This window comes from Hordeum vulgare, chromosome 5H (assembly GCF_904849725.1).
Source record: "Hordeum vulgare subsp. vulgare chromosome 5H, MorexV3_pseudomolecules_assembly, whole genome shotgun sequence".
NCBI classification, from domain to species: Eukaryota; Viridiplantae; Streptophyta; class Magnoliopsida; order Poales; family Poaceae; genus Hordeum; species Hordeum vulgare.
In genome coordinates, this window is record NC_058522.1 from 444,849,732 (window position 1) to 444,861,170 (window position 11,439).

The 11,439-nt window shown below is 43.5% G+C and overlaps 1 protein-coding gene across 1 annotated transcript; it reads left to right on the plus strand.

The window, feature by feature from the left end:
• Window positions 1-471: 471 nt before the first annotated feature.
• On the plus strand, window positions 472-1,084 carry LOC123397656. Its single transcript, XM_045092192.1, has one exon. It carries the CDS (start codon window positions 577-579, stop codon window positions 913-915), a length of 339 nt encoding a protein of 112 aa, XP_044948127.1. The 5' UTR covers window positions 472-576; the 3' UTR covers window positions 916-1,084.
• The last annotated feature ends 10,355 nt before the right edge of the window (window positions 1,085-11,439 follow it).

Here is an 11,439-nt window from a genome sequence, read left to right on the forward strand (position 1 = left end):
AGAAAGTTAGAGGGATAAGGAAACTAACCATTTTTATATTATTAATATCCATTAATAAGATATTAAGTTAGAGTAGTAACATATTCATGTTACTATTCTATGTTATTTTCCATCGTGAATACACAGTGGAGGAAGTATTTAAGTATACCTAATTAATTGCATCCATAATTAAGGGTTTGATATCCAAATTGATTCGGTGCTAGGTACATCCAAATTAGATTTTGTATTAATGACTACTCCCTCCGTTCCTAAATATAAGACCTTTTAGAGATTGTACTATAAATTACATATGGATGTATATAGACATATTTTAGAGTATAGATCCACTCATTTTGCTCCGTATGTAGTCTCCTAGTGAAATACCTAAAAGGTCTTATATTTTGGAACGGAGGGAGTACATGTGAAATCAGGACGTATCAACTCCACTTTAAGAGTACAGATAGATTGAGTGATTATATTCCGCTACTATATATCGATGTCATACACCATCTCATCGGTGCCACTACCTACACCGCCACAACCCACAAATCAAAAAGACTGCAAACACCAAGCACCACAGTCATACCATCGCCGACAATGGCGCTCCAACAACTCTACCTCTGCTTCCTGTGCATGCTCCTCCTCCACCTCCACGTCCTCCCTCTCGTCGGCGGCCGAAGCCTCCCGCCGCAGATGGACGCCATCTTGGCTAGCGATAACTGCTACAATACAGTGAAGGGTGTGCCGAGTTGGTGCTCCGGACAGTTCATTCGAGCCCTCTTCAACGGTGCCAAGAGCTTCCCCATCGACGAGTCCTGCTGCGTGTTGCTCGCCTGCTTCGCGGAGCTGACATGCGGCCCCGCGATCCTTAGTGTCTGCTCGCCCCCGAAGAAGTTCACAGATTGCCCACCGAAAAAGGCCGGCGGTGTGGTCTAACTGATAGGTGTAGCCTAGATGCATGTGTGGTTGTGTGATTTGCAATTCGAACTTAATTTGGCCGTAGGTGGTGTGATCTGCAATTCGAACTTAATTTGGCCTTACGTGGACGATGTCTGCTTGACTGTAATAATCAATCTCAAGGCGTGCGGTCATTTTTATTCCTCAATTTTGGTTCTTGTTCTATTCTCGTTGTATAATAGGACACAAATGTGACCTGTTCGTTTGCTCAGGGAGTCTCTTGCATGCACGATGGTATGCGTTTAAAGGATCAACACAACGAACGCTCGCACAACCAGCATGTCATGGTCGAAAGCACATGAGCGCGAGCTGTCGCGAATTAGGATTGGAGACTCGGCCCTATTAAATCATCTATAAACGGACCCCTGGTATCGCCTCAAACTTTCGAACAAGATGCTCGGTCAATGATCAGTCATAAAATTTTGATCTAGTCAGATCTCTTAAATCGGTCTCAAACGCTCGGACTCACCGACACACCTCATATCCAGCCCGAATATAGAACGGATATGAAGAAGCCCGGGCGCCATGCTAGCGTGGATCGACCCTACAGATCCAGCCCACTTCACTTCACCTCCCTCCGCTCTCATCCGCCACCCAAACTCACTTTCGACATCCGGACGCCGTGGCGGACGTGCAACCCCTTCGTTGGCACCTCGAATGCTAACATGACGCGTCATGCCCGTCATGCGAGGCAGCGGACGCGGGAGGTAGCAGATGCTAGAATTTATCTATGTGGGCCAACCCAATAACCATATTTAGAATTCCTCATAAATCCTTAAGGCGCACGTAACCATTTATACAAGACAAGAGGCGGAACTAAAGTTTAGTGTCCCTTTGCTAGTTTGATAGGAGTTGAACCTCCCTATAAAGGAGGATGTTCCCAAAAATTGCAAATGGTGCACGTGCACCATGGTGCCCGTTTTCAAAAATCATATTTCTACAACGTAAAAAAAACTAAAACATTTTGTAGACACACACAAACATGTACGTTATGTATCTTAAAATTTCAAATCATTTTACTTTCACACATGGCATACAAAAAAATGACAAATATGTATTTATTAGTGGGCTTTTTTGTTATTGGGCCAAATTTTTGTTATTTCATACATCTTACAAATTACATTTTTCAAAACAAAATTTCACCGATTCATAGTGAATACATAGAAGTTTCCACATAATTAATTTTGAATTTTTTTGAAACATTTAAATATGTTTTTTGATTTTTTTCAAAAACGGGCACCAAGGTGCCCGAGCACACAAATTTCGCTCACATGCATGAGCATGAGAACAAGAGAGACATACACGCGCGCTCCTCCTCCGCCGCCGCATGATACGTCTCCAACGTATCTATAATTTTTAATGGTTTCATGTTATTATCTTGTCAAACTTTGGATGTTTTGTATGCCATTTTTATCTATTTTGGGACTAACTTACTAACTAAGTGCCAAGTGCCAGTTCCTGCTTTTTCCGTGTATTTGACCCTTTCAGAGTAGGATTTTGAACGGAGTCCAAACGGAATAAAACTTCCGAAAAGATTTTTTCTGAAACAGAAGACGATCGGGAGACTTGAAAGCCAAGGCAGGGGGTCACCAGGGACCCCACAAGCCCTCAAGGCGCGGCCAGGGGGGCCCGCGCCTCCCAGGCTTGTGAGCTCCCTGGGCCTCCTCTGCCCTAGGTCTTTCGCCTATATATTCCCTAAAATCCCAGAAAAATCAGGAGATCATCGAAAGTACTTTTCCGCCGCTGCAAGCTTCTGTCTCTGTAAGATCCCATCTGGGGCACGTTCTCGTGCCCTGCCGGAGGGGGGATTCGGATACGGAGGGCTTCTTCATCACACCATGACCTCTCCGATGACGCGTGAGTAGTTCACCATAGACCTTCGGGTCCATAGCTAGTAGCTAGATAGCTTCTTCTCTCTCTTGGATCTTCAATACAAAGTTCTCCATGATCTTCATAGAGATCTATCCGATGTAATCTTCTTTTGCGGTGTGTTTGTCGAGATCCGGTGAATTGTGGATTTATGATCAGATTATCTATGAATCTTATTTGAGTTTCTTCTGATCTCTTTTATGCATGATTTCATATCCTTGTAATTCTCTTCGAGTTGTAGGTTTTGTTTGGTCAGCTTGATCTATGATTCTTGCAATGGGAGAAGTGCTTGATTTTGGGTTCATACCGTGCGGTGACCTCACCCAGTGACAGAAGGGGTAGCGAGGCATGCATCGTGTTTGCCACCAAGGATAAAAAGATGGGTTTTTCATCATTGGTTTGAGTTTATCCCTCTACATCATGTCATCTTGCTTAAGGCGCTACTCTGTTCGTCATGAACTCAATACACTAGATGCATGCTGGATAGCGGTCGATGTGTGGAGTAATAGTGGTAGATGTAGAAAGTATCGGTCTGCTTGTCTCGGATGTGATGCCTATATGTATGATCATTGCCTTAGATATCGTCATGACTTTGCGCGGTTCTATCAATTGCTCGACAGTAATTTGTTCACCCACCGTAATATTTTCTATTTTGAGAGAAGCCTCTAGTGAACACTATGGCCCCCGGGTCTACTGCGCACCATATTTTCAGCCTTACTCTTTTACTTCGTTGTACTTTCCGCCTTCAGATCTCACTTTGCAATCAATCTTGAAGGGATTGACAACCCCTTTATAGTGTTGGCTGCAAGCTCGTTTGTCTTTGCGCAGGTACTTTGGACTTGACGAGATTCTCCTACTGGATGGATACCTTGGTTCTCAAACTGAGAGAAATACTTACTGCTCCTGTCCTGCATTACCCTTTCCTCTTCAAGGGAAAAACCAACGCAAGCAAGTCTCCGTCAACGTGTCAATTTCTGGCGCTGTTGTTTGAGAAGTAGCAGAAGGATTTCTGGCACCGTTGCCGGGGAGGATCAAGTCAAGAACTCATCCAAGTAAGTGTCGCAAACTCATCTCTTGCATTTACTTTTTTGCCTTTTTTCATTCGCCCTGTTCTCTCGCTTGCTTTTTGTTCGCTTGTGTGTTATGTGCCTTCAATATGCTTGCATCTTCGCTTGCTGAAAATCTGGTGATATGGATCCTCACCCACTTGCTAATCTCTTTAAGAGATCCACTTATGTGGAACCAATTGCTAGTGAGTTGAGTGCACTTGACTTTATCTATGGAGTTTTGCTTGAGATGCGTGAATCTGAAAATCGTGATGAAGAAATTTATGAAATGATTCACGCGGGCTCCTTGAATGAAAAGCATGATTGCAATGATTTCATTATAAATTCTATTAATGACAATCATGCTAAAAATATGCAAAACCCTAAGCTTGGGGATGCTAGTTTTGCTATGTCCACTACTTGTTGCAATGATATTTGCAATAATATTGAAAGTGAGTTTGGAGAAGTCATGACTTTAGTTGATGATAATCCCACTAATTTTGAAGAGCGTCAACTTTGCATGCATGTGGATCATGAAAATAATATACTTTGTGATAGCTATTTTGTTTAATTTGATTATGATCCCACATGTAATTGCTATGAGAGAGGAAAATATTGTGGTAGAAACTTTCATGTTACCAAATTACCTCTCGTTATGTAGAGATTGCTATTGTCTCTTTCTTCTTCCTTGCATATGGCAACTATTGGTTGTCTTGACAATCTGTTTTCCTATAAAATGCCTATGCATAGGAAGTATGTTACACTTAGATGTGATTTTCACATGCTTTATGATGCTCTCGTTGTGCTTCAATTCTTGTCTTTTGTGTGAGCATCATTGATTTATCAATGCCTAGCTAAGGGCGTATAACAATAGCGCTTGTTGGGAGGCAACCCAATGAATTTATCCTTTTTCTTTATGTTTTGTTGCGTCCACACCATCATAATTCTGTTATGATTGTGTTTTTTTGTCTTTCTTTTTGTGTTTGAGCCAAGCAAAACCTTTATAACTAGTCTTGGTGATGGTTCTTTGATCGTGCTGGAAAAAGACAGAAACTTTTCGCTCACGAGATTATTTGTCATTTTTATTCAGAAAGAGCTTTTGAGTTAATTCTTTTTCCTTTTTCCTAGGCGGTCGTAAGTTTTCATAATTTTTGAGGTACCAGAAGTATACAAAGTATACAGATTGCTACAGACTGGTCTGTTTTTGACAGATTCTGTTTTTGTGAGTTGGTTGCTTGTTTTGATGAAACTATGGATAGTATCGGGGGGTACTAGCCATGGAAGCGTGAGAATACAGTAATCTAACACCAATATAAATAGAAATCAAGATTGCTACAGTACCTAAAGAGGTGGTAGTTTGTTTTCTTGTGCTAATGATATCACGACTTTCTGTTCAAGTTTTGTGTTGTGAAGTTTTCAAGTTTTGGGTGATGTTCTCATGGACAAAGGGATACAGAGTGGAAAGAGCTCAAGCTTGGGGATGCCCAAGGCATCCCAAGCCAAATTCAAGGACACCAAAAAGCCTAAGCTTGGGGATGCCCCGGGAAGGCATCCCCTCTTTCGTCTTCAATCCATCGGTAACATTACTTGGAGCTATATTTTTATTCACCACATGATATGTGTTTTGCTTGGAGCGTCTTGTATCGTAGGAGTCTTTTCTTTTTGTTGTGTCACAATCATCCTTGCTGCACACCTTTTGAGAGAGACATGCACTCATCGTGATTTTGCTAGAGTGCTCATCGTGCTTCACTTATATCTTTTCAGCTAGATAATTTTGCTCTATGTGCTTCACTTAGATATTTTAGAGCACGGCGGTGCGTGACATGGTAGTTGGCTTGTGCTATGAAAGTAGTCCCAAAGGTGATAGGTACCCAAAGAGGATACAAAAACCTCCATCTTCATGTGCATTGAGTAGAAAGAGAAGTTTTGATTCCTCTCAATTAGTTTTGAGACGTGGATTTGGTAATATTAAGAGTTATGTTAGTAGGGTGTTGTGAATCTAGAAATACTTGTGTTGAAGTTAGTGATTTCCGTAACATGCACGTATGGTGAACCGCTATGTTAGGAATTCGGAGCATAATTGATCTATTGATTGTCATCCTTTGTGTTGCGGTCGGGATCGCGCGATGGTTAACACGTACCAACCTTTCCCCTAGGACTATGCTTTTAGCACTTTGATTCGATTACTAATAAAAACTTTCACAACAAGTATGTGAGTTCTTCATGACTAATGTGAGTCCATGGTATAGATGCACTTTAACATTCCACCATTGCTAGCCTCTCTAGTACCGCACAATTCTTGCCGGTACACAAATCCACCATATGCCTTCCTCAAAATAGCCACCATACCTACCTGCTATGGCGTTTTCATAGCCATTCCGAGATATATTGCCATGCAACTCCCACTGTTCCGTCTCATGACTTGTGCCGTCACTCTTATACGCCAAGCTAGATCGTTGCACATCCTGGTACACTGCCGAAGGCATTTTCTATAGAGTCATCATCGTTCTAAGTGTTGAGCTGTGAGTAAATAAGAGTGTGATGATCATCATTATTAGAGCATTGTCCCATGTGAGTAAATAAAAAAAAGAGGCCAAAGAGCCCAAATAAAAAAAGAGAAGAGAAAAAAAGAGGCCAAAGAGCCCAAATAAAAAAATTAAAAAAATAATAAAAAAAGAGAGAAAAAGAGAGAAGGGACAATGCTACTATCTTTTCCACACTTGTGCTTCATAATAGGACCATGTTCTTCATGATTGAGAGGCTCTTGTTTTGTCACCACCATATGCTAGTGGGAATCTTCATTATATAACTTGGCTTGTATATTCCAACGATGGGCTTCCTCAAATTGCCCTAGGTCTTCGTGAGCAAGCAAGTTGGATGCACACCCACTAGTTCTCCTTGTGAGCTTTCACATACTTATAGCTCTAGTACGTCCTTTGTATGGCAATCCCTACTCATTCACATTGATATCTTTTAATGGGCATATGCATAGCCCTTTGATATGCCGAGTCAATGTGACCATCTCCTCCTTTTTTGTCTCACAACCACCACCGCACTCTGTTCCACCTATAGTGCTATATCCATGGCTCACGCTCATGTATTGCGTGACAGTTATAAAAAGTTTGAGAAAGTAAGAGTGCAAAAACAATTACTTGGCCAATACCGGGGTTGTGCATGATTTAAATTAGTTGTATGGGGATGATGGAGCTATTGGGGAACGTCGCATGGGAATCAAAAAATTTCCTACGCGCAGGAAGACCTATTATGGTGTTGTCCATCTACGAGGGGGATTTCAGATCTACGTACCCTTGTAGATCGCACAGCAGAAGCGTTAATAAACGCGGTTGATGTAGTGGAACGTCCTCACGTCCCTCGATCCGCCCCGCGAACCGTCCCGCTATCCGTCCCACGATCCGCTCCGATCTAGTGCCGAACGGACGACACCTCCGCGTTCAGCACATGTACAGCTCGACGATGATCTCGTCCTTCTTGATCCAGCAAGAGAGACAGAGAGGTAGATAAGTTCTCCGGCAGCGTGACGGCGCTCTGGAGGTTGGTGGTGATCTAATCTCAGCAGGGCTCCGCCCGAGCTCCGCAGAAACGCGATCTAGAGGAAAAACCGTGGAGGTATGTGGTCGGGCTGCCATGGAAAAGTTGTCTCAAATCAGCCCTAAAACCTCCGTATATATAGGTGGGAGGGGAGGGGCCTTTACTTGGGGCTCAAGGATCCCCAAGGGGTTCGGCCGAAGGGGGGGGGGAGGAGGATTCCTCCTCCAATCCTAGTCCAACTAGGATTGGAAGGTGGAGTCCTTCCCTTCCTTCCCACTTCCCCTTTTTTCTCTTTGATTTTCTTATCTCCTTGCACAAGGGCCTTCTTGGGCTTGCCCACCAGTCCACTAAGGGCCGGTGCGGCACCCCTAAGGCCTATGGGCTTCCGCGGGGTGGGCTGCCCACTCGGCGAACATCCGGAACCCATTCGTCATTCCCGGTACATTCCCGGCAATTCCGAAAACCTTCCGGTAATCAAATGAGGTCATCCTATATATCAATCTTTGTCTCCGGACCATTCTGGAAACCCTCGTGACGTGCGTGATCTCATACGGGACTCCGAACAACATTCGGTAACCAACCATATAACTCAAATACGCATAAAACAACGTCGAACCTTAAGTGTGCAGACCCTGCGGGTTTGAGAACTATGTAGACATGACCAGAGGGACTCCTCGGTCAATATCAAAAAGCGGGACCTGGATGCCCATATTGGATCCTACATATTCTACGAAGATCTTATCGTTTGAACCTCAGTGCCAAGGATTCATATAATCCCGTTTGTCATTCCCTTTGTCCTTCGGTATGTTACTTGCCCGAGATTCGATCGTCAGTATCCACATACCTATTTCAATCTCGTTTATCGGCAAGTCTCTTTACTCGTTCCGTAAGACAAGATCCCGCAACTTACATTAAGTCACACTGCTTGCAAGGATTGTGTGTGATGTTGTATTACCGAGTGGGCCCCGAGATACCTCTCCGTCACACGGAGTGACAAATCCCAGTCTCGATCCATACTAACTCAACGAACACCTTCGGAGATACCTGTAGAGCATCTTTATAGTCACCCAGTTACGTTGCGACGTTTGATACACACAAAACATTCCTCCAGTGTCAGTGAGTTATATGATCTCATGGTCATAGGAACAAATACTTGACACGCAGAAAACAGTAGCAACAAAATGACACGATCAATATGCTACGACTATTAGTTTGGGTCTAGTCCATCACATGATTCTCCCAATGATGTGATCCAGTTATCAAGCAACAACACCTTGTACATAGTCAGAAGACCCTGACTATCCTTGATCAACTGGCTAGCAAGCTAGAGGCTTGCTAGGGACAGTGTTTTGTCTATGTATCCACACATGTATGTAAGTCTTCATTCAATACAATTATAGCATGGATAATAAACAATTATCTTGATACAGGAATTATAATAATAACTTATTTATCATTGCCTCTAGGGCATAATTCCAACACGAGCATAGCCAGACTCTATGATTTTGTAGGGATAACTTTCTTTGGCCTTGTTATTTCAAAACTTCATGATTACCTTGCTAGTTTTCTTGAAGCATTATTGTTTTCATGTCAATAGCAAACTATTGTCTTCAATCTTACGGATCTGAACATTCATGTCACATGAAAGAAGTTACAAAGGACAACTATTCTAGGTAGCATTCCACATCAAAAATTCAGTCTTTATCACTTCCCTACTCGAGGACGAGCAGGAGTTAAGCTTGGGGATGCTTGATACGTCTCCAACATATCTATAATTTTAGATGGTTCCATGCTATTATCTTGTCAAACTTTGGATGTTTTGTATGCCTTTTTTATCTTTTTTGGGACTAACTTATTAACTCAGTGCCAAGTGCCAGTTCCTGTTTTTTCCGTGTTTTTGACCCTTTTCAGAGGAGGATTTTGAACGGAGTCCAAACAGAATAAAACTTCCGAAAAGATTTTTTTCCGAAACAGAAGACGATCCGAAGACTTGAGAACCAAGGCAGGGGGTCACCAGGGACCCCACAAGCCCTCATGGCGAGGCCAGGGGGCCCGCGCCTCCCAGGCTTGAGGGCTCCCTGGGCCTCCTCTGCCCTAGGTCTTTCGCCTATATATTCCCTAAAATCCCAGAAAAAAATCAGGAGATCATCGAAAGTACTTTTCCGCCGCCGCAAGCTTCTGTCTCCGCAAGATCCCATCTGGGCATATTCTGGTGTCCTGCCGGAGGGGGGATTCGGATACGGAGGGCTTCTTCATCAACACCATGACCTCTCCGATGATGCGTGAGTAGTTCACCATAAACCTTCCTGTCCATAGCTAGTAGCTAGATGACTTCTTCTCTCTCTTGGATCTTCAATACAAAGTTCTCCATGATCTTCATGGAGATCTATCCGATGTAATCTTATTTTGCGGTGTGTTTGTCGAGATCCGATGAATTGTGGATTTATGATCAGATTATTTATGAATCTTATTTGAGTTTTTTCTGATCTCTTTTATGCATGATTTCATATCCTTGTAATTCTCTTCGAGTTGTGGGTTATGTTTGGCCAACTTGATCTATGATTCTTGCAATGGGAGAAGTGCTTGGTTTTGGGTTCATGCCATGCGGTGACTTCACCGAGTGAAAAAACGGGTAGCGAGGCACGCATCATGTTGTTGCCATCAAGCGTATAAAGATGGGGTTTTCATCATTGGTTTGAGTTTATCCCTTTACATCATGTCACCTTGCTTAAGGCGTTACTCTGTTCATCATGAACTCAATACACTAGATGCATGTTGGATAGCGGTCGATGTGTGGAGTAATAGTAGTAGATGCAGAAAGTATCGGTCTACTTGTCTCGGACGTGTGCCATTATGTATGATCATTGCCTTAGATATCGTCATGAATTTGTGCGGTTCTATCAATTGCTTGACAGTAATTTGTTCACCCACCGTAATATTTGCTATTTTGAGAGAAGCTTCTAGTGAACACTATGGCCCCCGGGTCTACTTCACACTATATTTTCAGCCTTACTCTTTTACTCCGTTGCACTTTCCGCCTTCAGATCTGACTTTGCAATCAATCTTGAAGGGATTGACAAACCCTTTATAGCGTTGGGTGAAAGCTCGTTTGTGTTTGCGCAGGTACTCTGGACTTGACGAGATTCTCCTACTGGATTGATACCTTGGTTCTCAAACTGAGGGAAATAATTACTGCTCGTGTGCTGCATCACCCTTTCCTCTTCAATGGAAAAACCAACGCCAGCAAGTCTCCGTCAACGTGTCAATTTCTGGCGCTGTTGTTTGAGAAGTAGCACCACCCGCCTCACCATGCCTCGTCCCGATGTGGGTTGCGGGAATGAGCCGATGAATACATTTTTGTCACGCATGACTGGTATACAAAAGGTAGCTCGGGAGCTAAAAAGTTCTGTTGTACTGGCGATTAAATACGAAAGTTGCACCCTCCGGCTGCTGCTTGTTTGTTTCGTCTCCCTCTTTTGCTTCACCTCCCATCAATGCATGTTCGTCTCCTTATCTTGTGCCTATAAAAGAGAGGTCACTCCTCTTGACAGATATACATGAGAACGTCATCCTCCTCTCACCGTCAAGTTCCAATCTCTGAGCTGCTGCTAGGTTCTTTCCCATCCCAGCTTACGGCATGCACCGCAGGTCGGGACAGTAGGCCTCCAAAACTCCGCCGCTTTGAGTCCTTTACGGGAGATGGGTGATAAGGTTTTTGTGGAGCGCTCTGTGCAATTATTGGCTTCTTTATCATGGACACTACGAACGCCGACGACCACTTCCCAGTGTTGGGGAACGTCGCATGGGAAACAAAAATTTTCCTACGCGCACGAAGACCTATCATGGTGATGTCCATCTACGAGAGGGGATGAGTGATCTACATACCCTTGTAGACCGTACAGCAGAAGCGTTAGAAAACGCGGTTGATGTAGTGGAACATCCTCACGTCCCTCGATCCGCCCCGCGAACAATCCCGTGATCAGTCCCACGATCTAGTACCGAACGGACGGCACCTCCGCGTTCAGCACACGTACAGCTC